Source organism: Carettochelys insculpta, chromosome 1, assembly GCF_033958435.1.
Source record: "Carettochelys insculpta isolate YL-2023 chromosome 1, ASM3395843v1, whole genome shotgun sequence".
NCBI classification, from domain to species: Eukaryota; Metazoa; Chordata; order Testudines; family Carettochelyidae; genus Carettochelys; species Carettochelys insculpta.
Window position 1 is genome coordinate 121,142,498 of NC_134137.1, and position 26,067 is coordinate 121,168,564.

The 26,067-nt window shown below is 43.4% G+C and overlaps 1 protein-coding gene across 2 annotated transcripts in view; it reads right to left on the reverse strand.

The window, feature by feature from the left end:
• Positions 1–2,197: 2,197 nt before the first annotated feature.
• The window catches only part of GAS6 (growth arrest specific 6), a 66,012-nt gene continuing 42,142 nt past the window's right edge, over positions 2,198–26,067 (reverse strand). The window contains exons 10-16 of one of the 2 annotated variants that reach the window (XR_012645087.1): positions 25,646–25,835; positions 18,715–18,879; positions 16,220–16,388; positions 12,279–12,451; positions 10,592–10,820; positions 4,280–4,435; positions 2,628–2,767 (exon numbers count right to left, since the gene is read on the reverse strand). Coding sequence is in view for 1 of the 2 variants with exons in the window: in XM_074990900.1 (XP_074847001.1) it covers positions 2,616–2,767; positions 10,592–10,820; positions 12,279–12,451; positions 16,220–16,388; positions 18,715–18,879; positions 25,646–25,835 (1,078 nt within the window). In the remaining variant the exon portion in view is untranslated. Of the gene's footprint in view, positions 2,768–4,279; positions 4,436–10,591; positions 10,821–12,278; positions 12,452–16,219; positions 16,389–18,714; positions 18,880–25,645; positions 25,836–26,067 lie in introns of both variants that reach the window. The other variant, XM_074990900.1, reaches the window with a different exon arrangement.

The following is a 26,067-nucleotide window of genomic DNA, read 5'->3' on the forward strand; positions in this document are numbered from 1 at the left end:
TCACTTTTTAAAGCACAGTACATGGTTGTATTTCCTTTCATGTTGAACTGACGAATTGCACTGCACACCCTCATACCACAGAATTCACACATCCAGCATCCAAGATAGGTCTGGCGCTATAACTATAACCACTGGTTTTAACAAAGCTCACAGTTTTGTGACTCACTGAGGCCACACAGCTGTTTGTTTGGGAAGTTCTGCAGAAATAACACAAATGATAGCAGTGTAGTTACTTTCTTAGTAGGTGGTCTCCGTAAAAAACAAACACCCAAGCTTAAACTGGGTTTTGTTCCTCCAGTTAGTAAGAAGTGTTAGCTGTCTTCCACGCATGTGCTGTTTTCTTTAGAGCTACTCCCAGTTGAAAGGATGGGATGCTGATGTAAGAAAAGACCTGAAATGACCAGAAAAATAATACAATAGAGAACCACCGTAGGCCATAATACCTGTAGCATTCCTGGACCAGGCTGGAAATGAGAAACGCCCATAAAATGTTTTCTAGGTCTCAGTCATGCCACCAGTGGATCCCTCTTCATTGCCTGTCTGAAAGAAGCAGCATGCAGTGTACTTGGATTTCCCTCCCCCATTCTTCAAAGGTAAAACAGATGAAAATTGTTACTGGTGTACACAGCTTCCCCCTGTAAGGCAGTGTCCTTTTTACTTTATTTCATTCACTTTTAGTAAATAAATGCCTTTTGGAACTTTTATCTGGTCCCCTCTGAATGTGCATGGACTTCTGCTATTTGTCCTTTTTTTAAAGCACAAAAGGCTGGATGCCTCATTTGGAAGCCACAGACCTGGCCTTTTTGGTTTTGCTGCATCATCCTTGACTGTCTGGCTCAGGAAGCCAGTCACTATTAATGTATTATCTAGTGGCTAGGTACAGTATCATTGTCCCTCTTGCAATCACATCAGTCAGTAAGGACTGTTTTTCCTCATGGGACACTCTACCCAGCGGCCCATCTTTTTCCTCCAGCAAGCTTCACTCGAATAGCTTGGCTGAAGCTGTTGTCAAATTTGTAGGTTATCTATTAACTCTCTCTACAAGTGATAGAGAATCTCTGTAATGGTTAGTAAACTTAGGTCTGCTCCACACTGACCCTTGCAAGCCCCAGAAATCATCTGTCACCCAAGGAATCTAGAGTTTATATAAGAAAAAAATATGTACCCTTAAACAAAAAGAAAATCTCAAATCAAAAACACTGGTAAACTCAGGATTACTTACACTATGCAAGCAATCCAGCTCTACTCCAAGAGAGCCTCATCCATAAAATGTCTGACTGAACTCTAACCCTAACAATATATTTATCACCCTCAATTTTTCACTCTAATCTGATGCAAAAGAGGGGCAGAGTACTGCATGCTTCCAAGTGTCTCCAGAGGAATTCCCGTCGCCGTCCTCATGCTTGGAACCTCTCTGGAGGCTGGTCATAGCTGACAGTGAGCAGGCAAAACAGACACAAAAATTCACACAGAACCAGTGTGCAGCAGTGAAAAAATTGCCTGATATCCCTAAAACAGCAGGAAAGTTTACTGGGTCTAGGCTGAAAAGCCTGTGCTGGTAAGCATGGAAATAAAGACATATGCTCCACTGCTTCTTCTGGTGAATATGCCCATATGCACATTCTGACCCACACTGCTATTCAGTCTGGGTAGCTCACACTTAATCACAAAGCATCAGTGCTCCCAGGACTGTTAAGCACACAGAGGGTGAGTGAGACAGCCTAAAAATTAAGTAACAAAAGTTACATCGTTGCATGTTATTCTCTGACCTTTACACCTTTTGTCATTTGCCCCACTGATTACTGACATAAGACACTTGGGCTTCTACCTGAGCTACATTTTCCTTTTAATTATTTCCTGCTGACCCAATTTCTCCCTCTCACTTTCAAGTTCTCCAGTGAACAAGAGCTTTTTCTAAAGGTTGTAACCGAACCAGTCATCCCTGGAGAGCATGTTCCAAAACAAAATCCAAAAAACCACCCATATACGCCCGCCCCCCTCCCCGCCCCAATTCCCACATATCCCCACCCCCACAACCTAAAAATAAGCTTTTGCTCTAGGCCGGAGCCTATTTACACTTCTTCAGAGGCCAATGATCACACTAGTCAGTGAAATATGAACAAAATGGTGTCAGCTCAGCAAATCTTCACAGTCTGAAACCATATCCCCAAGAAACAACCTCAGTGTAGCTAAGAAGTATTATGTAAATATTTTATTCTTCCATATTTTATAAATCAGAAAGCAATGTTTGGTAATAAAAATAATACAGCAATACTATTTTTCTTCCAGTTCACATTGATATATTACTAGGTTTTCCACATTACACCTATCCATCTGTCTTTTTACAATCTTAATATTCACTTTCAGTATAATCTGCCATTTTGGATTATTAATCTTCTTTCTGATCTATTTACAAATATATTACAGACTCTAAACCTCAAAGCAAAGAAATATTTCAATAACCAATGTGACTTGTGAAGATCAGTAGCTCCTACATAACTTCAGTGTTTAAAAGTAACTATACACATAGTGCGGGAGGTCTGAATAATTTAATCTTAAAAAAAAAAAGCATGGAAAGTTTTTGAATATAAAACTTTTACACATTGCAGTGGTACCTATAGATCAGTCTGAGTTGGAGGGCAAGAATGTGATGTGATGTCATTGTGCTTGTATAAAGCCTCATCTAAGTCTAGTGCCTTATTATTCATCTTCACAGTCATGCAGCCGTGGTAGAATGCAGTAACTGGAGTAGAAATAACAGGAACATCTGTATAAAAGGGGAGAAAAACCATCTTCAACTTCCTTCAGTTTCAATTATCCATATCAAGTTAAGATCGCTGGTTCTTGGATTAAATCAAATTCATTCCCATTTCCTGTCCCGCATTCCACCCTCGCAATAAGCAAAATGCAAGAACACTTAGTTTTGTATTAAAGGTCTTTTTCAAAAAACAAACCAAAAAAAACAAACAAAAAAAAGGCATTTCACGTGAGCTTCCATTTCTACACACATGAAGAGGTCACAAGCCAGATCCTGAAGTGGTGTAAATCGGCATACATCCATGGATATTCACAGAACTATGCTAATTCATATTCTTGTCTCATATTTTGAACACTAGCCCCTCATTGCTTTTCCATTTCCATTAAGATTCAGACTTCAAGGTCAGAAGGCCTCATCATGGTTACAGGAGGGTCTCAATATTCGTGAGGATTCCGTGTTGAGAAACCTCACGAATACTGAATTTCACAAATATGGCAGCCGCCGGCACTCCCAGCCCAGAGCCCCTGTGGAAATGGTGACTGCTGGCACTCCCTTCCCCAGAGACCCAGGGGAAGCAGCCGCTCACAAATAATTGAATTTGCGAACCTTAAGTCTGCGAATGTGGGGACCCTACTGTATCTAATCTGACACCTGCATGACACTGGCTATGGAGCCTCATCCACCCACACCTGTAATAGATCCATGATCCCTGCCTGAAGTACAGATACAGGTTTTGAATCTTTTCTTCTGGCGCAGCAGCAGCACCATGGCCCTTCCACTTTCAAGCATGAGTGTCCTGGCCCACCTCCTTCCCATGCAAGGTCCTGTTCCCCCTTCCCCTTCAGCCAGGCCTGCAGCTGAAGACAAGGCAGAAGAGGACACTGCACCACAGACCCTCCACCTGCCCAGGTAGGGGCCCCCCGAAAAAGCAGCCCGCAGCCCATATTCCTGCCTCTTGCTCCCCAACCCAGGGTAGATGGAGTTTCATGGCCCCTTACAACTGCCTGGTAGCCTGGCTCTTACCATGGTTGGTCTGCAGCTCCATAGCCCCGTCCCCAGGCTGGAGCCAGATCAGGCTAAGGGATGCAAGAACACCTGTGGGGAGCTGTGAACCCTCCATCTGCCATTTGGGGTGGGGGGAATGACACAGGACATGGACACAGGTTGCAGGCTGCAAATGGCCCCTATCCCAGCAAGTGAAGGGTCTCCTGGCTCACTCCAGCTGGGCCAGGGGTGGGGCCCCAGCCATCCACTTTTGGGAAGTCTCCTCCAAGGCTGTCTGGCAAGGGCTGGTGCCACACACAGCATCCCAAAGTGGCATCGGGCTCTGCCAGAACAACAGATGCAAAACCTGCAGATGTATAGCTACAGCTTCACCATCCTTCCTCCTTCCAACACACCCCTTTCAAGAGCCATGGCTCTTACAGATGCTGCTCACAAAATGCAATGCCCCTCACCCAGTGCATGAAATGCCCCATTAACACCTATGTGGGCGAAACCAGTTGATTATGATGAACTCACACAGGACAATGATAAAAGACAAAAACACCTATCATCTCTGGGTGCCGGTGTTGCTTACTCTCACGATCTGGTCATGAGTCTCATGGTAATTATTGTTTTCCTTAAAAGTTCCAGCTCCTGGAGTCAAGCGGATATGTGAGGATTTCAGCCTTCATTCTTAAAGAAAAAGTAATTTGTAGTCCTTATGTCTGCAGAGAAAGCTTCAAAATGTGACCCATGGCACCCCCACCCATTGTCTCTTATGGCTGCAGAGGCATTTATGGGCCACACTACCCCTGGGCCCGTAGAATGTGCTGGCTCGTTCTGCTAAACAGTCTCTTTCATACAGCACTGACTCATGAGGCTGGCAGTACCTTTCCCACCCCTGAAGAAGAGCTGTGTGTGGCTCCAAAGCTTGTCTCTCACCAACAGAAGTTGGTCCAATAAGAGATGTTACCTTGCCCACTTTGCCTTTAATATCCTGGGGCTGATAAGGCTACACCAACAACACTGTATATAAAGAAGTTAACAACATTCAATGGAAAGGAGCTTACGCCAATAATGCTTTCTAAATTAACACAATGATCACTCCCTTCTAAGAGAGTTTTAATGGGCACATAGAAAACCTTTACTTCAATGCCCACTAGCAGCCATCTACTTATGCCACAAAAAAGACAGAAATTTAGCACACCAATAGATCATAATAGCTGACATTACTAATTTCTGTAATTCTTGCACCTAACCTCCTCAAACAGAGGTTTTTAAAAAAAAAAAAAGAAAATTAAATGTAAGCCCAGTAAGTGTCCTCTTTCATGCTCTAAAACCCAGCAAACTCACCCTGAATTTTTTTCTGATTTGTCAACCTTGATTACTATTTTGGTTCTCTGTGCCTTAAATATTGAGTCTGTTCTGATAGGGCTATGATCTGAAGAAGTGGGTCTGTCCCATGAAAGCTCATCACCCAATAAATTATTCTGTTAGTCTTTAAAGTGCTATTGGACTGCTTTTTTGTTTTGTCTGTACAGTTTAAGGCTAATGAATACATTGGGTTGTGTAATGGAAAGTGATGAATTGCTCAAAAATGATTTAATCTCACAATGACATGGGAAGCTGGGTAAACCTCTCACCTCCACATCAAAGCAAAGCTGACTAACTCTACAGGACTCTTGCACGGCATTAACACTACTGCACTGGAGACCACAAGAAATCCAAACGTGTACACAGGCATAACTTTACTGTTTTGGCAACTCTAAATTGGGTCATCTTTTAGGCTGCAGAGTCGACAGAGGAGCACTTCGTGCCACACCTATAAATGATGAAATGGGTTTACTTCTGCATGTACGGCTCAGTTTCTTTAAACAATACCCTGTAGCTAGTCCTTGGGCATTTTCATAGACTCAGAATACTAGAACTGCAAGGGACTTAGGCTGCATCTATACTCATGTGAAACGTCGACAGCTGACATGCAATTTTAGGTAGGCCAGTTGCGTACCTAAAATCGACTTTTCAGCCATCAAGTTTGGTGGCTGTCTATATGGCAGAAGGTAGACAGGAGTGCTCTTCCATCGACCTTCCTTAATCCTCGTGGCTCACAAAGAGTTCCAGGGTTGACGCTGACCCCAGAATGTGCTGTTTCACGCATGCGCAAAACGGTGCCCTGGAAGATCGAACCTGAGTGGTCAATCTTCCATGGTAAGTGTAGATATAGGCTTAGAGAGGTCATCAAGTCCAGTCCCCTGCACTCATGGCAGGACCAAGCACCCCTGACAGATGTTTGTCTAATCTGCTCTTAAAAATCTCCAGTAATGGAGATTCCACAACCTCCCTAGGCAATTTATTCCAGTGTTTAACCACCCTGACAGCTAGGAAGCTTTTAATAATGTCCAACCTAAACCTACCTTTCTGCAAATTAAGCCCATTGCTTCCCGTCCTATCCCCAAGAGAGTAAGGAGAATGATTTTGCCCCTCCTCCTTCTCCACCATGACCTGTAGATTCCTTTCTCCAGTACTCCTTCCTACACAGTCATTTCTCATTTTGTATGTGTGAAACTGATTCTTCCTTCCTAAGTGGAGCACTTTGCATTTGTCCGTATTGAACTTCACCCTATTTACCTCAGACCATTTCTCCAGTTTATCCAGATCACTTCTACAGTAGCCATCTCAAACTGTGGGTCCAGACCACAGAATGGGTTGCCACCCCATTTAATGCCATCATCAGGGCTGGTGTTAGACTGGATGGGGCTTGGGGTTGCAAATGAAGCCTGAACTTCACCACCTTGGCTCAGGCTTTGGATTCAGCCTTGGGTAGAAGAGCTCAGGTTACAAGCCCCCACCTGGGGATGAAGCCCTTGGGCTTTGGCTTTGGCCCCACCCTGGGAGAGTGGGGCTCAGGCAGATTCAGGCTTCAGCTCCCCCTCCCAAAGCCACAGAATAATTTTTATTGTCAGAAGAGGATTGTGGTGTAATGAAGTTGAAGAAACTCTTGTTTACCCAACCTTATTTCATGTAACAAGAGGACGCTTAGCCTGGTGGATAAATCACCACCGGGGTGCATCATAGCAAACCGAACTGAACTCCAACCTCAGGAGAAACTGCTTGAATACCTGGTCCAGGGTAACAAAGGTAAGGCAGAAACAGGCAATGGGCAGTGTAGGCAAGGGAGAAACAAACTGAATGATCTGAACGGTGTTAGGATTTCTAGGGTGACACATAAAAATGAATTAAATTTCACTCCATTAGTATCACACATGAAACTCATTTGTAAAGAATTTACTAGTATTTCCACAGAAAATTTTATTAATTGTGATGGATGAACCTTAGACAAGCTGATTATGAATCCAAAGATTCAAACTCTTCACTACAAAGGTTCAGCCTGTACATCACTGAAAACATTAATAAAATTTGTGGCAAAATTTGAAGATATCTAGGATTCAGGGGAATTTAATATGCGAGAAAACAATTTTACTGAATGCTGTGATCATTAGTAAATTGGTCCTCTCTTCTCTTCCAATCCCAAGTGCTGCTTCCTCCATATCTGGAGTATGGGTCTTCACTTAACATAGGGAATACCGACAACATGGAGGTCAGATGAAAAAAATATTAGGAGTGACAGCTGTTGGGGAGGAAGAGAGGGGTGCGTTTCCTACTTTTGGCTGAAATGAAGAAATGCAGGTGGAGGACAGAAAAATGAAAAACAATCCAACATCAGCTGAAATTAATAAAGGCTGGAAAAAATTCAGTTCAGTCCAACTCCTGGTTGAACATCTGTTTGATGTATTTAATCCAGGTTAGTTAACCCATCCCTAAAGTTTATAATCTCCTCAGTTGTCAAACTGTTTTAACTCAAATGTTAAGACTCTACCATTGGGCTCAATGGAAGAAATGAGCAACTTGCAGAGCAGAGAAAAAAATCACAGGAGGCGGCAGCTAACCTATCTGTAATCCTTGTAGACTGGCGAGTGCATTGGGTTTACTTTGGGAGACGCAACCCCGGAAGTTGAAGCTAGACAAATTCACACTGGAAATATGACAATATCTTTTTAACAGTGAGAGTAATTAATTGCTGGGGCAATTTACCAAGGGTTGCAGTGGATTCTCTGTCACTGACCATTTTAAAACCAACTGGAGGGTTTTTGGTTTTTTTTGTTTTTTCTAAAAAAAAAAAAAAGGTCTGCTCTGGGGAGTTCTATGGCCAGACTAGATTTTCACAACAGTTCCTTTTGGCCATGGAACCTATCAAAGATAGAAACGCTTGCCACAGTTCAGAATTTTAAAAAGCTACAAAATGTATCCCTTGCCATATTTAGGGCCCTGCCAAGTTCACAGTTCATTTTGGTCAATTTTCTGGTCATAAGATTTTAAAAATAGTAAACAGTATTTCAGCTATTTAAATCTGAAATTTCATGGTGCTGTAATCAAAGGGAGCCTGACTCAAAAAAGAACTGTGGGGGAGGAGGGGTCACAAGGTTACTGCAGGATGGATTGTGGTACCGATACCCTTAGTTCTTTGCTGTTACTGGTGGCAGCACTGACTTCAGAGATGGGCAGCTGGAAAGCAATGGCAAGCTACTGCTCAGATAGTCCATGGAACTGCGATCAATTAAAGATGCCACAAACACAGACTGACGGCTTGTCTATACTATAGAGAAGATCAACCCATTTCATTTTTCATGCCTGGTAGAGATGCGTAAAATTGAACTATCACTATCATGAGGAGTAAGGCCCTCTGTGTAGATGGCCCGGTAAGTCAATGGCAGATAAGTCAATTCTGGCCACGCAAGTATCGTAACTAGAATTGTGTATCTGCAATTGACTTACCTGTCTAGCACAGACCGAGCTTTAGAGAAGAGCCCTATTATTAATGTTAGGAATAACAGACCTATGTTAGAGCTAGTCAGAAATTTCCAATAGCTGGCTTCTCAGTAAAAATGTTCCTAAAAATGTTGATTGAGAAAACCCTAACATTCTCCTCCCATGCTCCCCAGTTTCAGCCAGCTCCATATAGCTAATCCACATGCTCTAAATTTCAAGAAAAAACAGGAAATGTTAGGTGGGAAATGACAATAAGTTCATAATTTTTTCTTGACGGTTTTCGATCCGTTCTAGTGAATGTACATACCAGAGAGCATAACGAAAATGTACCTGATGGCCCATTGAAAGGCCAGCCTAGGAATATATGACTCCAGAGAGCTATAGCACCAAAAGAAACCTCCGTTCCAAGTGTGTAAACAGACACTTCCTAAACTTTCAGGAGACAATCCTGTCCTCTGCTGCACCAGAGCCTGGGTTACATCCTATTGCAGCAACAGCATTGCAAAAACCACAGTATGACCTTCTGCCAACTGCTAGGCTGAAGACTGGCTGTTGCAGCTACCTACACTCCTCAGTGCCAGGAGGGTGTAGTCTCCCATATTCTGGCATGGCTTGGAGCCTAGTCTGCTGGCATATGTTTTGTTCAGCATGAGCTCATTAATCGTTTTCTGAACAGCAATAAAGGGGCACCCTGCCACATGTTACCCCTCAGCTGCCCTCTCCTGGTATATTGCTGCAGCCTTACATAAGCCAGCACTGATCCAGCCTCTCCTTCCTCATATTACATGGGTTGGACAAGCAAGGCCAGGACTTTGGCTGTGAGGACTGCAGATAGTGACTACTATTATGCAGAAAGTCACGCTTTTCAAATGCTTCCTTGTTTGCATTTCTCAGCAATAGGGAGAGGTAAACCAGTTCAGCTGGAATGAGAAACATCTCTCATTCAAACCAAAGGTCAATCTGTCAGGTTTCAATCAAGGAAGAGGAGTGACTATTTCAGAGCCTCTATTTTTGCTGCAAAAGCCAAACATGATGGAAGCCTGAGCAGCGCCCGGTTGGCTGGAAATGCTATCAGCTGTTACACACACTGCTCTCTGTATGCAACATCAGCAGAGAAGCTACAGAACCACAGCACTTAACCCCTAAGATTTCCAAATGAGGTGAGGTGAGGTGAACTGGTCACTCAACAGAGGGCAAAGGGGTACTGGGAGCCTGCGGGGAGCCTGGAGTCAGGAGACAAGGCTGGGGAGGGAAAGGCCGTGAGACTATCGAAACATCAGACTTCACCTTCAAGTCTTTTATTTCCCATTGGATACTGATTTCAGACTTGTACGCTGGCAAATACAGAGAGACAGCCGTGTTAGTCTGTATACTATCAAAACAAAAAAGCAGTCAAGTAGCACTTTAAAGACTAGCAAAATAATTTATTAGGTGGTGAGCTTTCGTGGGACAGACCCACTTCTTCAGACCATAGCCATACCAGAACAGACTCACTTGTTAAGGCACAGATATTGAGTCTGTTCTGGTACGGCTATGGTCTGAAGAAGTGGGTCTGTCCCACGAAAGCTCACCACCTAATAATTTATTTTGTTAGTCTTTAAAGTGTTACTTGACTGCTTCTTTGTTTTGATTGGCAAATACAATGTGGACTTGACTGTGATGCTACTTCAGGGTTCCATACGTTTGGGATAACTACCTCCACAGATTGTGCCAGCTTGACACTGACCTTCCTCAGCTCGTCTGTGAAGAGGTAACCGCACTGGGTGACTGAAAACACCTCAGCTAAGATTCCTGTTCTTGCTTCCTCCTCTCCAAAAAGGACGATACAATATTTCAACAGAAATAAGTTAAAAATCTGAGTGTCAATGGTAAGTGCTCTCCCTGCACCTACACGTACACAACCAAATTCACTTGGGCAGAAGCAGTGTGTTTACCTCCAGGGTCTAGTGAACACATAGATGCATTTTTCCAATCACCAGGACAATTACTCTTGTTAGAACCTGAACTGAAGTTTATAATCACCTGGCAGTCCCCCCACATACGTCTTCACAGATGACTGCAGGTCGCCCTCCAAGAGAAACAGGCTGTCCTGTAGCTGGGAATGGCTTAATTCAGTCTGTCCCGCAGTCCCATCCACAGTGAGCGATACCTGCCCCTTGTTGACGAAGATGTTCACAGAGTGCTCCCGATCATCGCAAACGTTTATTGCCAGCCTAGACACAACAACGTTCTCCAGGGCCAAGATAACGAACTGAACATCAAAAGAGCAAAATAAGTGAAGGCACAGACACAAACTGCAAATACACACTTTCCAGTTCCATAATGCTCACAAACGCAGCTGTTTAAAAGGCTACTTCAGAATCACCAGAGAACGGATTATATTACTACTGAAAGTCAGGTTCTGTGCTCACCGGCACTAGACTTCCACCTGCATGCCTCCACTGTTTGGGTCTGATTCTCATTTACATTAACAGCACACCTGAAGACCTCTGTGCAGCTTGAAAACTTGTTTCTGACCGAAAGAAGGTGGTCTAAGAAAAGCTATGACCTCACCTGCCTTGTCCCGCTAATACCCGCAGACTAACATATCGACTGACAACTCCGCCAGTCTGGCAGTTCAAAGGCACCTGAAAGAGGATACATATCACACTTGCACTGCTTTCCCACTGCCAGAGTGGTGCTGTGCAGCAAAGTGTCAATGAGAAGTAGGCTCACTGACTTCAGTGGAGTTACTTCTGAATGGTGACAGTGCAATCTAGCATTATGTTATGAATATAACTAATTATGTGATTATATCACACATAGGTATGGCTGGCACTTTGCACACACTCCCTTGACTACAGTTCCTCTAAGAGAAGGTGGGGGGGGGCGGTTCTGTGGGATTGTGCATCCTCCCCTCCTCCCCCCAGGCTGAACCGTTGCACTTCCCTGAAGAAAAAAAACAAAGAGACAGAAAAGCAAAGGGAAGCTGCGTCGGGAAGAGGGAAGAAACAATGGGGACAAAAAAATTTTTGGAGGGGACTGTCTCCCAACAAAGGCAAAGCATGAGCGGCACCACCATGGTCATCCGCTCCCTGCCCACTGCTGCAAATGCAGAGCTACCAAGAGGAAGGAGACTGCCTCCCAGCTCCCCAGACTCTACGGTGGAGCACCACCTCCTGGGTACTAGTACTCAGCCGTGCTCCCCTTTGCGTGCTGCAAAACGTCCTGTTTTCTGTGCAGCCATCAGTGCCCATGGAAGGGAGGGGAGGGAGACAGAAAAAAAGGGGCTAGAGGATTTGCAGGGGGGAAGGGGCGAGTGGGATCCTGGGGAGTTATTATGGTAGTACAGAATGCAGATCCTCTGTACAAGGAGATTATAGCATAATGCAGACAAGTCAAATAAACTGTGATAGTGGCTCAAATTCAAGTGGGGCAATACTGTCAGTGTGGAGATATTTCCTACTGAATCAATATATTTTTAAAAGGCCACATGTTCAAAGGAGTGTCTACCTCCTTCTGTATTTGTAGTCCCTGCAAGAAGCAGAATTCCTGTATTCCAATGAGGTTCAAACAAACAAACAAGAAATTCTAAACTGGTGAATGTAAATGTATACACCAAAGGGCAAGCACAAATTTTGAGATTTTTGTGAAATTGCCCCACAAAAATTGTGATGAAATAACAAGGAGTTTTTTTTGTTTTACAACCATAGAAAACAAAAGCTTGTACCTGTTGTTTAAGTTTCTTAGTGGAGTGATAGTCGATCAGAGACAATGATAAAGGGATGGAAGGTCCTTCACCAACAAGAGCGTACAGTACCCCGGTATCTGCTGCTGGTCGAATTACAGTGTTTACTTCTACTTCCCAATTCCTTTCAGCTTCATTTCCAGAAGATGGTTGCACTACAAAGAGATAGAGAGAGAGATGCATGTAAGAAAAAACAGAATGACTGACCAAGTAGCAGATAAGATGGACTAGGGCTGGAGGAGCTGATGGACAGATTGCTACAGCTTTTTAAATCCAGAAAAAAGAAAAAAAAATCCAAATGTTGGTCCATAAAAATCAGAAGGGAAAATGGTAATAACGCTACCCCGTTACAAGCCACAGAAAATGCCACTGCCTTTCTGAATGTCAACAGTCAAAGGTGAGAAATTTTTCCGCCCCCAATCAGGGATAGAGATTCAACTGCTAATAGCTATTACTCCAGCACATTCTCCAAGCTGCTGCAAGACACAGAATCCAATTTTTGTATCAATCTTGGCCTTTCGTAAATGATTGAGGGATTGATTTTAAAATCTGACCCAGAGGAAACAGAACATTTTCACACCAACAAGACAAAACGAAAATGAAGAAATATAAATAGAACATTTCAAGCACTATCCCATCACAAGCCAATCAGAGGGTCTCAAGCCCTTTTAGTTTGCCATAAACCGTCCCACTGAACTCAGAAATAGACCATTGTTGATGTTCTTCTAGCTTTCTAATTTTAAATCTGATACTGGCTAAGATCATAACACAAGAATGGCCATACTGAGTAAAAACAATGGTCCTTTTAATCCATTATCCTGTCCTGTCTTCAACAATGGTCAGTGCTAGGTGCTTCAAAGAAAGAACAGAAAGGCAGACATCATGTGGTACATCCTGTCACCCATTCCCAGCTTCTGGCAAACAGAAGCTAAGGATACTTTAGGGCAGTGGTGGGCAACCTGCAGCCCAAAAGCTACATGGGTCCCATTGGGGTTATAAGTGTGGCCCGTGAGACATTTTGCTTACCATTGCCCATGTGCAAAGCTGCCAGATTCTGCTGGTTTTCATCCACATTGGATTTCTTTGGGGATGTGGTAGAACCCCTTTTCAGTTTAAATAATGCACAGAATTCCCTCCATTAATATGGAACTTTTCTTTCTTAGGGTTTTTTCTCCCTTACCAGTATTACAGAAGTGACGCGGGCAAAAAGCAAGTGCACGTGAATAAAGAGGTGTACACTGACTGCACCGGCCACTGACAGAGCCGTGTGCACCCTCTGCACCCAATCAAAGTGCTGAAAACCAGCAGAATCTGGCAGCTTTGCACATGGGCAATGGTAAGCAAAATGTCTCACGGGCCACACTTATAACCCCAATGGGACCCATGTAGCTTTTGGGCTGCAGGTTGCCCACCACTGCAAAACTACTGTACCTGGGAAGACCATCTTGGGTACAATGGTCTTGCAGCTCACTCATTATCCTAGGTTGACCCTCACTGTTTTAAAGCATGGTTTTGCATGCCTGTTAAAGGCTAATAGCCATGATGGTCCTATGCTCTGTGAATTAATTTAGTTCTTTTTTGAGCCTTGTTACAACTCTGGGCTTCACAACATCCTCTGACAGGGCATCCCACAGGCTGATTATAGGTTGCATGAAGAAATACTCTCTATTGTTTTAAGCCTGCTGCCTATTAATTTGTGTTCTTGTGTTATGAATAGGGGCCTACAAAATTCATTGCGATGAAAAACACAAGACCTGTGAAATCTGGTTTCCCCTTTCGTGCTTTTATTCTATCCCACACAGATTTCACAGAGGAGACCAGAACTTCTCAAATTGGGGGTCCTGTCCCAAAAGGAAGTTGCAGGGGGTTGCAAGGTTAGCTGGGGAGTGGGGTGGAATCTGTAGTATTGCCACCCTTACTTTTGCACTGCTGCCTTCAGAGCTGTGAGGCTGCAGAATGGTGGCTGCTGACCAAGGGCCCATTGTTGCAGGCAGTGGCGCATAAGTCAGCTTAGCAATACCATTCCAGGCCATCCCTACCTTTATGCTGCTGCTGGCGATGGAGGGGCAGTCTTTAAGGCTTCTGGTCAGCAGCTGCCACTCTCCAGCTGTCCAGACCTGAAGGCAGTTGCCACCACCAGAAGCAGTGCAGAAGGGCAGCACCGCTGCAACGCCCCTACGATAATTCTGCAACCACTGCTTCTGGGTCAGAACCCCGCAGTTACACCACCATGGCGTCTCAGATCTAAATAGCTGCAATCCTGAAAATTTACGATTTTTAAACTCACACGAGTGTGAAACTGATCAAAATGGACCATGAATTTGCTAGGGCCCAAGTTACAAGGAGAAAATATCACTTCCTTGTCTACTTTCTCACCACCAGTCATGATTTTATTGCTCTCTATCATACCCTGCCCCCTCAGTCATATTTCCAAATCCCAGTTTTATTAATCTCTCCGCATATGGAAGCTGTTTCATTCCTACTCATTTTTTGCCCTTTTCTGTACTTCTTCTAACTCCAGTACATCTTGTGTGAGACAGGACAACCAGACCTCTACACAGTATTCAAGACAGGGCCTGCCCCTGATTACTTAATACTGATTTATTACAGCTGTAAATAGGATAAATGGCATCTTCGTATTCTTTTACTGATACTAAATAAAAAAGGCAAGTATAACTGTTTATAATAAATGAATATAAGTATGTAAATTCTTTGACCACATCTCTGCTAATAGTTTGGTGTCATTTGTACTTCCAGTGCTAGACTCTGTGGAGTTCTTGCATCTATGCTGTAAACAACATAAGAGTCACCTAATAAGATGTATTAACTTAAAAGTGAAATTCAGTACAGACTGAATTTTATTTCAGTGAACTTTTCATCTAAATCTCAGGCTACAATGCAGGGCTCACAGCTGCACCTACTTAGTGCAGCTGCTCTAAGCCAAAGGAAAAGAGCTCACCTGTCAGCTTGCTTACTTCAGCCTCTGCAAACAGTGGTAGCTACCTTGGCTGGAGAAGTTCTCCCACTGACATAGCATTATTTACATCTGTGCTTACATTAGTGTATCTTAAGGCACTCGGAGGAAGGAAGGAACTTATTCCGGGGGAGGGTGGGGAACTTAATCAGACCGCCTGAGAGCAGGGGTCAACAGCCTTTCTGAGGCGGAGGGCTGAAATTTGACCTTTGGACCTCTATGTACCATCCGAGTGCCGGAGATACTTTTTAACGTCCCTAATACTCCTACTTACAACAGCTTCATTAATAGACAATTTAAAATGCAAAGCTTTACTGTTTAGGTGGAGGTAGGTAGCATTAGCTGGTCTCTTCTTCATCTGCAGGCAGCATGGCTTTAAGCAAGCTCCCAATTGCATGGGTTTGGAGGTGGGGGTTGAGCTCCTGCCTCGTGTGCTGAGGAAAATTGGCTCACATGCCACTCTTGGCACTTGTGCCGGTAGTTGCTGATCCCTGCCTTAGAGGCATAACCTATACTAATGTAAACAGCAGTGCACACATGTGTCATAAATCTGATACATATCACTATGACAATGTCTTATTTAAAAGAAATCAGAATTAGAATAGCAAAAGAGCAGGGCACACAGCAGAGATGAATGTATTGTCAAAGCCACGTAAAGGTAATCTAACTGGAGAATGTTACCAGACCTTCTTTTATGAATCCCAGATTCAACTTCTCTCTATAGCTGATAGCTTTCTTAATCGGGAAAGAATCTGAACTGTTTTCTATTTTTAGTACATATGACTTTTCCCTATCCATGTATATCATTACAGAGTGCATGTGTGGAAGGAAAGAAGGAAAGAAACTTACTTGACAAGACAGAAATACGTGCACTTTTGTAATTGTTTATTGTGTTCTATTTGACTACAGAGGCAGCACATTATGACAATGACCAAAAAGTAGCACTTACTATAACTGAAATTAAACATAGCGGAACCAGTGCCAGGATAGAAGGATCCTCGTCCTGCCACTGCAAAGCACTGCATCTTGTCATTTAGCTTTATTGTCTCTTGAATAGTAGTATCTTCGCCATTCAACCAGTTCCACGCCCGCATACAACCATCCAGTCGAGGGTTTATCTGGTCAGACAGAGAAATAACCTTATCTTGCATTGCTATTCGAGGTTCCACAGAGAGAGAATTATGGGCTCAGATGGTCCCCCACGATCAAGCTATGTCATGGTATGGGGAAAATAAGCTTGTCACCTTCATCAACACGCAACCATACCAAGACAGACTGGGGCCCCAATCCTGCAAGGACATCCACAATGGGCAGACCTCTGTGCTACAAGTGCTGACACCTTGGGTGCTTCAGGGCTGGAGCACGCAAAGGTAAAAATAAATGGGTGCTCAGCACCCACTGACAGCCAGTTCCCTTTCCTCTGCCTGCATCCTCCACCCTTCAGCAGCCTGGCCAATAAATTCCTTCCTTTCCCTGCCAGCCCCATCCACCAATTTCTTCCCTAGCACCTCATCTGCTGTTCAGTTGTGTGCAAGAGTTGGTGGAGGAGGAAAGGGGAGAGTAGGATGAAGCATGCTTAGGAAATGGAGCGGGGGCCAGGAAGATGGTGGGCAGGGTGGTTGGGCGTTGCACACTCCCAGAGACATGAGAAAGGTTACACCTATGTTCTGTGTCCACACAGACCTCCACTCAAGTCTGTAAAACTCCACTGGGGAGGAGTATAGCTCATGCAGGAAGTAAACTGGCCTTTGTACTGTGTTACCCGCTTCTATGTGCTGCACATCATTACTGCCATTTATTTTTAAAATGCCCCTATAAGATTTGCAACACATGATCTCTATGAAACTCTTTATAAACACAGGGCCTTTACATGTAATGAATTACAACACATTTCAAAATAAAAAGATCACATTACACAATGTGTTGAACCCAGGGAGAAATGACCCCTTGGTATGCACTGCGACCGGGGACAGATGTAAAAGACCTATGAATTTACACAGACTTATTCAAACAGACATAAATGTACCTTGTTAATTCCATCTGTATTTTAAACTCTAAAATTAACAAGTGAGAAAGCAGACAAAAGATTGCCTTGAAGCTGCTAGTATAGTAACAGCATCCCCACTCAGACAGAGAGAGAATAAAAACTCAGCTTTCTGGCTCCCAGGCCCACATTCAATTTGCACCACTAGTTTAACACACATTCAGACTAGCAATTACTATGAATGACTTATTAATGGAGGGGAAAATTTTCTCAGGTTGCTTCATTTTCAATCTTGAGACTCAACTGCCTTGTTCAAGGTGGAAAAACCAATTCAAAAAGAGAGCTAGAACAGCAGCTATTTGAACAAGAACTCACATAAATAGGGCCCTTCGAAACTCATAGCCATGAAAAACATGTCATTGACTATAAAATCTGGTCTCGTCTGTGCAGCCGTCACAAGGTTATTTTAGGTGGGTCACAGTATTGCCACCCTTACTTCTGCTCTGCCTTCAGCTGCAGAGTGATGGCTGGTTGCTGGACACACAGCTCTGAAGGCAGCATCCCTCCATCAGCAGTGCAGAAATGAGAGAGGCAATACCATATCATAACACCCTTATTTCTCTGCTGCGGATGGCATATCTACCTTCCAAGCTCTCAGCCAGCAGCTGCCGTACTCCAGCAGCCCAGCTCTGAAGGCAGCACCACTGTCAAGAGTAGCACAGAAGTAAGGGTAGCAATACCAGAACCCCCACATAACAACCTTGCAACCAACTCACAATTCCTTTTTGAGTCAAGAACCCTACAATTACTGCACACTGAAATCGCAGATTTAAATTGCTGAAATCATAACATTTATTGTTTTTAAAATCTTATGACCACGAAATCGATCAAAATGAACAGCGAATTTTGTAGGGTCTCTTACAGATAAACCTCTTTGTATTTTGGCTTCCATGGAAATTCTGGAAACATTAATTTAGCAGCTTCCAAAAATAGTTCCAAGCTTCAAACACACACATCCAAGGAGTGTCCTGATTTTCATTCCTATCATAGCATCTATCTTAACGAGGGAAAAAAAAGGAATTGGTTTCTTAGCATAAAACTCACAACCACCTAGGAGCTAGTTAAAAGCTGTTTACAAAGTGAGAAACCACCCATGTCATCATGCCTGCAGCTCACTTCTGAAAACAGATGTTAAAAACCGATCACAAAATAAAAGTTTGGCATGATACTTACTTAAACATTAAGCTGCTGCCGGTGTATGTAAGGAAAGCACACAACCACCCCCCCATTCGCCACCCACCCACACTGCTCCCAGCCTGAAAAGCACACTGGACCTCACTGGTCTCTCACTTAGCTTGGCATAAATTAGGACTTATTCCACTTGGAGTTCGCCTGTTATAAATGAGGCTAAAGAGTCAGGCCCACTACTAATGGGACTCAAAATTTAGAGCAGTACTCACAGGTTGAATAAGATCCTTAGTTTTAAAAGGAATGCCTCCTACTGTTACATTCAGCTGGTACACTCCTTTACTTTGGACAAACAGATCTCCTGAAACAGCTATTTTCATAACTGCATCCTTATTGACCTTTATAAACAAACTTCTCTCCAGTTCTTCAACAGAGATCTGAAGAAACAATGATAAATGAGAAAATCGTTAGTATCTGCGAAATCACAAAGTACAGTCACAATTAATGAAATCCTCAAGCTGAGAAAGTATTTATTGTGCCAACCCCACTTCATTAACTCTCTGCAATCACTTTTACGTTATCTTTTGTTTAAAAATAAAAAACCCACTTGATAGCTTATGCTGTCATAACAGTAGAGTCTATCCATGTGTTTTATAACAGAAGAGAACCCACGTTTGTTTCAAACCAACACAGCATAAGGGCACAAAATATAGTCTACACGACATGTCACTGTTTTGGGAGATGTAAATATCTAACTGCAGTAAGTTATTTATTATCCTCCTCACATTACAGCCATATATGAAAGGAAAAGCTGAAAGGACAGAGAAGTGCGGGTTTCTTCTTGCACCTGTAGTTAACATCACAGAAGCTTACAGGACAGAAAAGGGTCCCATCTCGGAGCAGTGAAAACTTAATAAAGAACAAAAGAAGAAAGGTTGAATATTTGAGAGAGATTTTTTGAAAAAAAGTTCTATCTTTATATAGTGCTTTCAATTCCAAAAAGATCCCGAAGAGCTTTACAAATTATGGCGCCGATCCCATACATCCAGGCAGATCCCTGTGTCCATGCAAAATGCAACTGCTCTCAGTGGCGCACCACAAGGGTTTGCCTGCATGCATCCCACTGAAGAATCAGGGCCCATACACACAATGTGGCACTGAAATGCAGCCATCACCAGGGAGAAAAGGAGGCAGTCAAATCACAAAACTATCATGCAGCACATGGAACAAAAATAGGGGTTAAGGAAAACTGTGGCCACAAACATTAGGAAAAATGCTCTTCCTCTGAGAAGTGGTGTGGGACTTTTAATATCCACCCACAACAGAAAGGACCTCCATTAGCTCACTTTACATTCTCGTTCAGAGGTGTCCCTGACACACCCACTTCCGCCCCCTGCTTTCAAAATGCTGAAAGGCTGAGCTGATCATACTGGAATTTGAAACACTGGTTCTGATCAATATTGGTGCGTCGAATGTGATGCTTAGGGGCAAAATTTTCGTAATTGCCTCACTAGAAGCTTCAGGTGCTTAACTGACATTTCAAGAAGCAACAACCCAATATTTAGGCATCGGTGAAACCGTCAACACTCACTCTGACCACCCACCTAATCCTAGAGGTGCCCAAATTTCTCCCAAGTAAAATCCCCATGGCACTTGACTTTTTCTGATGGCATGCACAAAACTGCGTAAGACCAGATCCTGCTGAGCTGCTCAACAACCTCACTCATGCCTAGATGCTGGAGGGACAGTCAAATTCAGGATTACCTGCATATCTCTGTAGCAGGAGCCAAACCAGAAGCAGTTCTCAAATTACAGCCACTGGACTGAGCCTTGCACAGGACAGCCAGGGCAACTCTATCATGAATTAGTGGGGCAGGGACTGGATCAGAATACCCAGAAGGGCAGCGGTTAGGTCCATCAGCTAGCATGCGGGCAACCCGTTGTCAAATTCCCACCTGATTTGGAGCAAGGGACTTGAACCCAGGTTGAGTCTCCCATCCACAACTACTGTTTGTAAAACGGTAATCTCTAGAAGCCCCAGTCGCAGACCACAGCACCATTGTGCCAGGCACTGTACAAACACAAAACTAAACAATGGACCCTGCTCCAGAGAACTTACATTCTAATTGCAAGACAAGAGACAACAGAGGGATACAGAGAGATGTGCAAGGAAACAACGAGACAATGATGATGGGCATGGCCAGTAGTGGTATCAGCAGTGCACATAAGCACGCTGTTCCTTATTCATCGATCTCAAGGCCACAACAAACCATCCTGATCATCTAGGCTGACATCTTGTGTAGCACAGTCCCAAGAACTTCCCCAAAATAATCCCAAAAGCAGAATCAGGACACCCAATCTTGATTTAAAAATGGTCAGTGAGGGAGCAGCCACCACAGAACTTGGTAAATTGTTCTATTGGTTAATTATTCTCTCCCATCAGACACGTGTGCCTTATTTCCAGACTGAGGTTGCCTGGCTTCAGCTGCCATCCTGAAAACGTTCCTTTGCTGTGATGCTTGGCTCATCAAGCTTTCCGGAGGCATCAGAACAGAGTTTTAAGGAGGGAAGTTTTAAGGTGAGGGGATATTTTGGCCCCAAAAGAATTTATTTATACGCAGTGGAATAGCTCCAGAAGGAAAGAACCCCACTCAGAATATCCAATCATCCCATTGTTCACATTACCACTTGGGTTATGAGAAACTCAAATTCAAATACCTGTTCCACATCAGGCAGAGCAAGAATTTAAAAAAAAAAGGTCTCTGATGTTCCAGGTGAGTGCTCTAACCATTGTGCTATTGGCCACAACGGTGGTGGGGAGGAGAGACAAAATTTCATTTCCAAAAGGGATTCAGGCACTTAGGAACCTAAATCTTATTAGAGTTCGGCTCCTAAGCACTTAAATCACTTTTAAAACCGGGATTGAGGCCTTCAAGTCACATAGGGCCCAATCATCAAAGGAGTTAGGCACCTAACTCCCAATGAAGAAAGCATAATTAGATACCTAAATACCTTGGAGGATCTACGCCTGACATGCTTTTGAATCTTACTGATCAGTTCCTTACTCCATCCCAGTCCTGGCAGGGATTCCAGGAGCGCTTGTGGAATGAGGGGTTCAGGACTCAGTGCCAGAGAGTTGTACAGAGGATGACAATCTCCAGTGCTTGTGTGGACATTCAGGGCCTCCATGACAACGACCTTAATCCAGCCAAATCAATAGACAGACCTGGCAGATCTCAGGGGCAGGGAAGCATCTTTGGCACAGGGGCTGCTAAATTCAGCCCCAAAACAGAATACAGAGGCAAAATGCTAGGGAGACCTTACAGAGACTTTTCCATGGAGTGGCAAGATGTAAAGCATAAGCAGTTTCCAACCATTAGCTGTTTTCATGCTTTTCAGACACTAATGGCCCTACTTCTATATCATACATAAAACTATATGGTTTGCTACTCAACCTGTTCTTTACACAGGTCACTGCCAATTACTGAATGACTCTGGAGATATTTAAAACCTTTATGCAATGAATTTGGGGCACTATTATGAACATCTGGTTCAAAATTTTCAATAAATCTGGTGATTAGGCTGCTAGCCTAGGGTTCTGGAGGAACTGATTCAATTCTTTGCCACAGGGTGATGTTAGAGTAAACGCTTTAAAGACTGTGGTACTCAGATACTAACTACACTGATGAGGCTACCTAAGTACCTTTCACAGTGTTAATCAATTTTAACTAGTACTTCCTATTGAAAATCAGTGACAAAAATCTGGTGGTACATTTTGAGGCACAATATGACCTTTAGCAATTTTTTCCTGTTAAGTATTCGTAGTGGAATGAACAAATTGAGGTAGAAAGCTTCCAAGTGAACCATTTCAGGAAAATCTCAGTACCCTTTCTATTTTTTTTTTTAAACAAAAGATACTGTATTTGCTTTTTTCAAGTCCTCCAATGCTTTCCTTAGTTCTTCATAAACTGTGGGTGGTTTTGTACATCTACTGGCTAACCCCTTTAACACATCCTAGAATACGTGTGACCCAGGACCACAGATTTGTACACATCCAAGCTGATTAACACAGGCTGAACCTCTCTAGCTCAGCATTCTCTCATCAGGCAACATCCATAATCCAGCATGATTTTAGTTAGCCCGATGACCACTTTTCATGGGTGTGACCAAGTTTCCTGTGGTCCCATAAAGTTTGTTTACAGCCACCAGCCCTGGTTCCTAGTGTTCTGTGCTGTTATTTAGATTTAAATTTACCCATCAATGTCTTCTAAGAGCCTAGTAAGCAGTGGAAGTGTTGGTAATGTGCTAGACAATACTGACCTCCTGCCATCCAGGAAAATTCTCTCATCCAGCACCGGTCAAGTCCCGAGGTTGCCGGATTAGAGAGGTTCAACCTGTATCTAAATTACAAGGTCACTAAGCATTTACCTAACACCCCCATCCCCGATAGGATCCTGTTTGCTATTTGAGTAGGGCAGGGCAGGGCAGGGCAGGGCAGGGCAGGGCAATGCGTTGGTGCTGGAACTAGAGATGCTGCCACCCCTCAGGCTTCATGGTCAATGGGAGCTACAGAAAGTGGTGCCCCACTCTGAGCCTGTGAGACACTTATCGCCCTCCCCATCTCTATACAAACTGTTCCAGAATCCTAGCAACAAGTTACCGTAGTCAAGGTTTGTGACCACTATTGAGACCTGAGCCGCTGGTGCCCCATGGCACGCATCAGGAACATGGCTGTCTAAAAGAATATCCTCTCACCCACAGAGATGGCGTATCCATGACAGGGTTGCAGAGGATGAAGGAAAAGTCTGCTGCATCCAGCACTTTTTCTGTGCTGGTACTTGCCAGTACTGAGTACTGGCGCCCTGCAGTCCCAGCACTGGATCCCATGGGGGGTGGGGGGAGGAGCAACACTGGCTGTATCTATGCCCATTTCGTGCTTCCTCTGAAGCTAGAAATAGAAAACTGCAAGTTTCAGGGCTGTCATCACAGAATCTTATTTTCAGTTTTTTTAAAGCCCTCCTTAGCCCTCCTGCGGTCATTAAAAACCATGTGGAAACATTCAGAGAAGACTAATAGCTAATCCCAGCATCCTTCAGATTCCAATTTACGGACCATGCTGCCTACCTGGGCTGTTTCAATGGATGTGGTGTTCCTCACATCTGGCCCTAAAGCGTGCCTGGACTCGGTAAATACTGGCTGCATTCCACCATGAAGATGAAACACAGCCCTCAAACAAGGTAGGAGTGGCAAGGGTTAGCTAGCTAAAGCCTGTAACACACACTGGGATCTTTAGGTAGAAAATGCTAATTGTGATGTGCTCCTATTAAACACAAGGAAAACGAGGTTTGCATTGTAATTCGGTGGTTCATTCACACATACACAGCCACCCACTCTACTCTTTACTAGAAAATGAATTAACAAGCTTGCATAGATTAAAGGGCTCTGAAGGGGATTATAAGTAGATCCAGTCAAAAAATATGTTGACGAATTCAGCAAAGATGCAGTTTCTGTGTCAATAAAACCTATTTGGAAGTTTGTGTTAAATTTCAACCTATTTTTCCATCAAACCCAATAACACTAATTGGCATGCTTTTTCTCTGGTCCAACCCCTATTCAATTCTTTTAATCAAAAGCTTCAAACAGAGAGCCCCACACCAAAAAGGTTTAGACCAGTGATGGGCAATCAGTCAGGGTGCAACCTGCAATCCATTGGGGATCCTCCTCCACTTCCCCCTCCCTCACATGCCTCTCGCACTCTGGGGCCCTGAACCTCTTACGCTTCCCCCTCCCTCTCAGCACTTTTGGAGTATCCCTACTCTGCTGATTTATGCTCTGCAGCATGCCCACTCCTCCCCCCTCTCTCCAAGAGTTCTAACAACCACAACGGCTTTCTTGTTAATTTGGTCACATATAACACTGCTCAGAAATCTGGAATTTTCAATGTCCCCGGAAATCAGAAGACATTTCTGTCTATGTGAAGGACACAAATCCACACAAACTTCAAAATGATTAAAACAGTACTACTGGACTGCTTTTTTGTTTGGATGGTATTCCAAAACGACTGCATCTTCTTGGGAATGATATTATTAGGTGGATAAGCAGACATCAGAAAGATTTTTAACATGCTGCCCATATGTTTATGGAGAACACTGATCATTTTGTATTTAAATAAGGATTCTTCATACTTAAAAAAATATAATAAAAAGCACAAAGTTGCTGAGCTCAGTCTTATCTCTAACAGTGCAACCGTGACTTAAAGCAGTCTTTTAAAGTCAGCTGAAGATTCCCCCTTCCCCTTCCCTCTCCCACAAACCTCAGCTAAGTTAGTGCTCTGCTAGCTGAAGACTATTTCTTTACACGTGGGCCCCAAAGCTGCAATATCTGCTCTAATAAATACTCTAGAGCAGTGGTTTCCAATCTGGGGTCTGCAGAGCCATTCAGGTGGTTCATGAAAAGATAAAGAAATAAAAATGATCGCAGAAAATAACTTCTAAATAAATTGCAGAGTGACAATCAATTACTATTTTTAAATTAAATATCTTCCAATAATGTTATTCATTCCTGTCCACAAACATATGTTGTGGTTTCTTTTTTCATTCAATGAAATGGCATAAGAGCTAGAATTTGCTTTGGTGGGGGAGACACAGTTTGGGGAGGTGACTGGGGACAGCACTAGTGAAGAGGTTGCTCTAGAGGATGACTCAGACTGAAGAGTTTGGGCAGAAGCAGGGAAGAAGGAAAGGAAGTATAACTCCAGCTCTGCCAATTCACCCATACGGGCACCAGAGGTTCGAGACTATACTGCATCCTCTTCAAGGAAGCGCAGCAGCCACTTCTCTAGTGCCCTGAAAGGTACCATTTCTCCTAGAGCTCTGATTGAGGCAGCACACAGCTCTCCATGGCCTCCCTACTCCAGAGTTTGGCTTACTGCCCCACACGAGCTCAGCAGTTGAAATGTTCTTGCAGCCAAGTTTGTTTGTTTTTTTTTTAATTAACTTACCATGAGTAGTGATGTAAAATGTCCCACTCACGCACCACTGTGCTACGTTAAATGTGAGGCTGTGTCCAAACAAATCCTTCCAAAATACCCAAATCAATCAATCAATCAATCAATCAAATAAAAAGCCTAAGGACACTTTAGAGGCAGCCCAAGAATCAAACAATGGGAATGAAACATCCATGAAACAAGTTGCTTATACTCACTGTTTGCCACATGCCATGGTTGATAACTGGCCCACTGCTGGTCACACGCCCTATTCCGTTGTACTTCAACTGCAGTTCTAACCGTCCGTTGCGCAAAGCTAAGACTATCCATGTGCTGTCTTGATGGCCTCCAGCAAAGAAAAGGACACCTTCAGGATCAAAGGTTCTAAAGTCGAATTCAGCCACAAGTCTGACCACATGGGTGTCAAGAAACAAATGAGTTATGCAGAATTCAAAAAAACACTGTGTTCTTTCCATAGAGAGAGCATTAGTTCAGACAGGTGAGAGCCATACATTAAAATTTATTAGCTCTTAACTCAATTCTAAAAGATTAAACTATGTCAAGGCTGCATTATGATAAAAACAGGAGTAGAAAAACACCATGTTGTTATATTTCAAAGATTATTAAGTTCTCTGGAGCA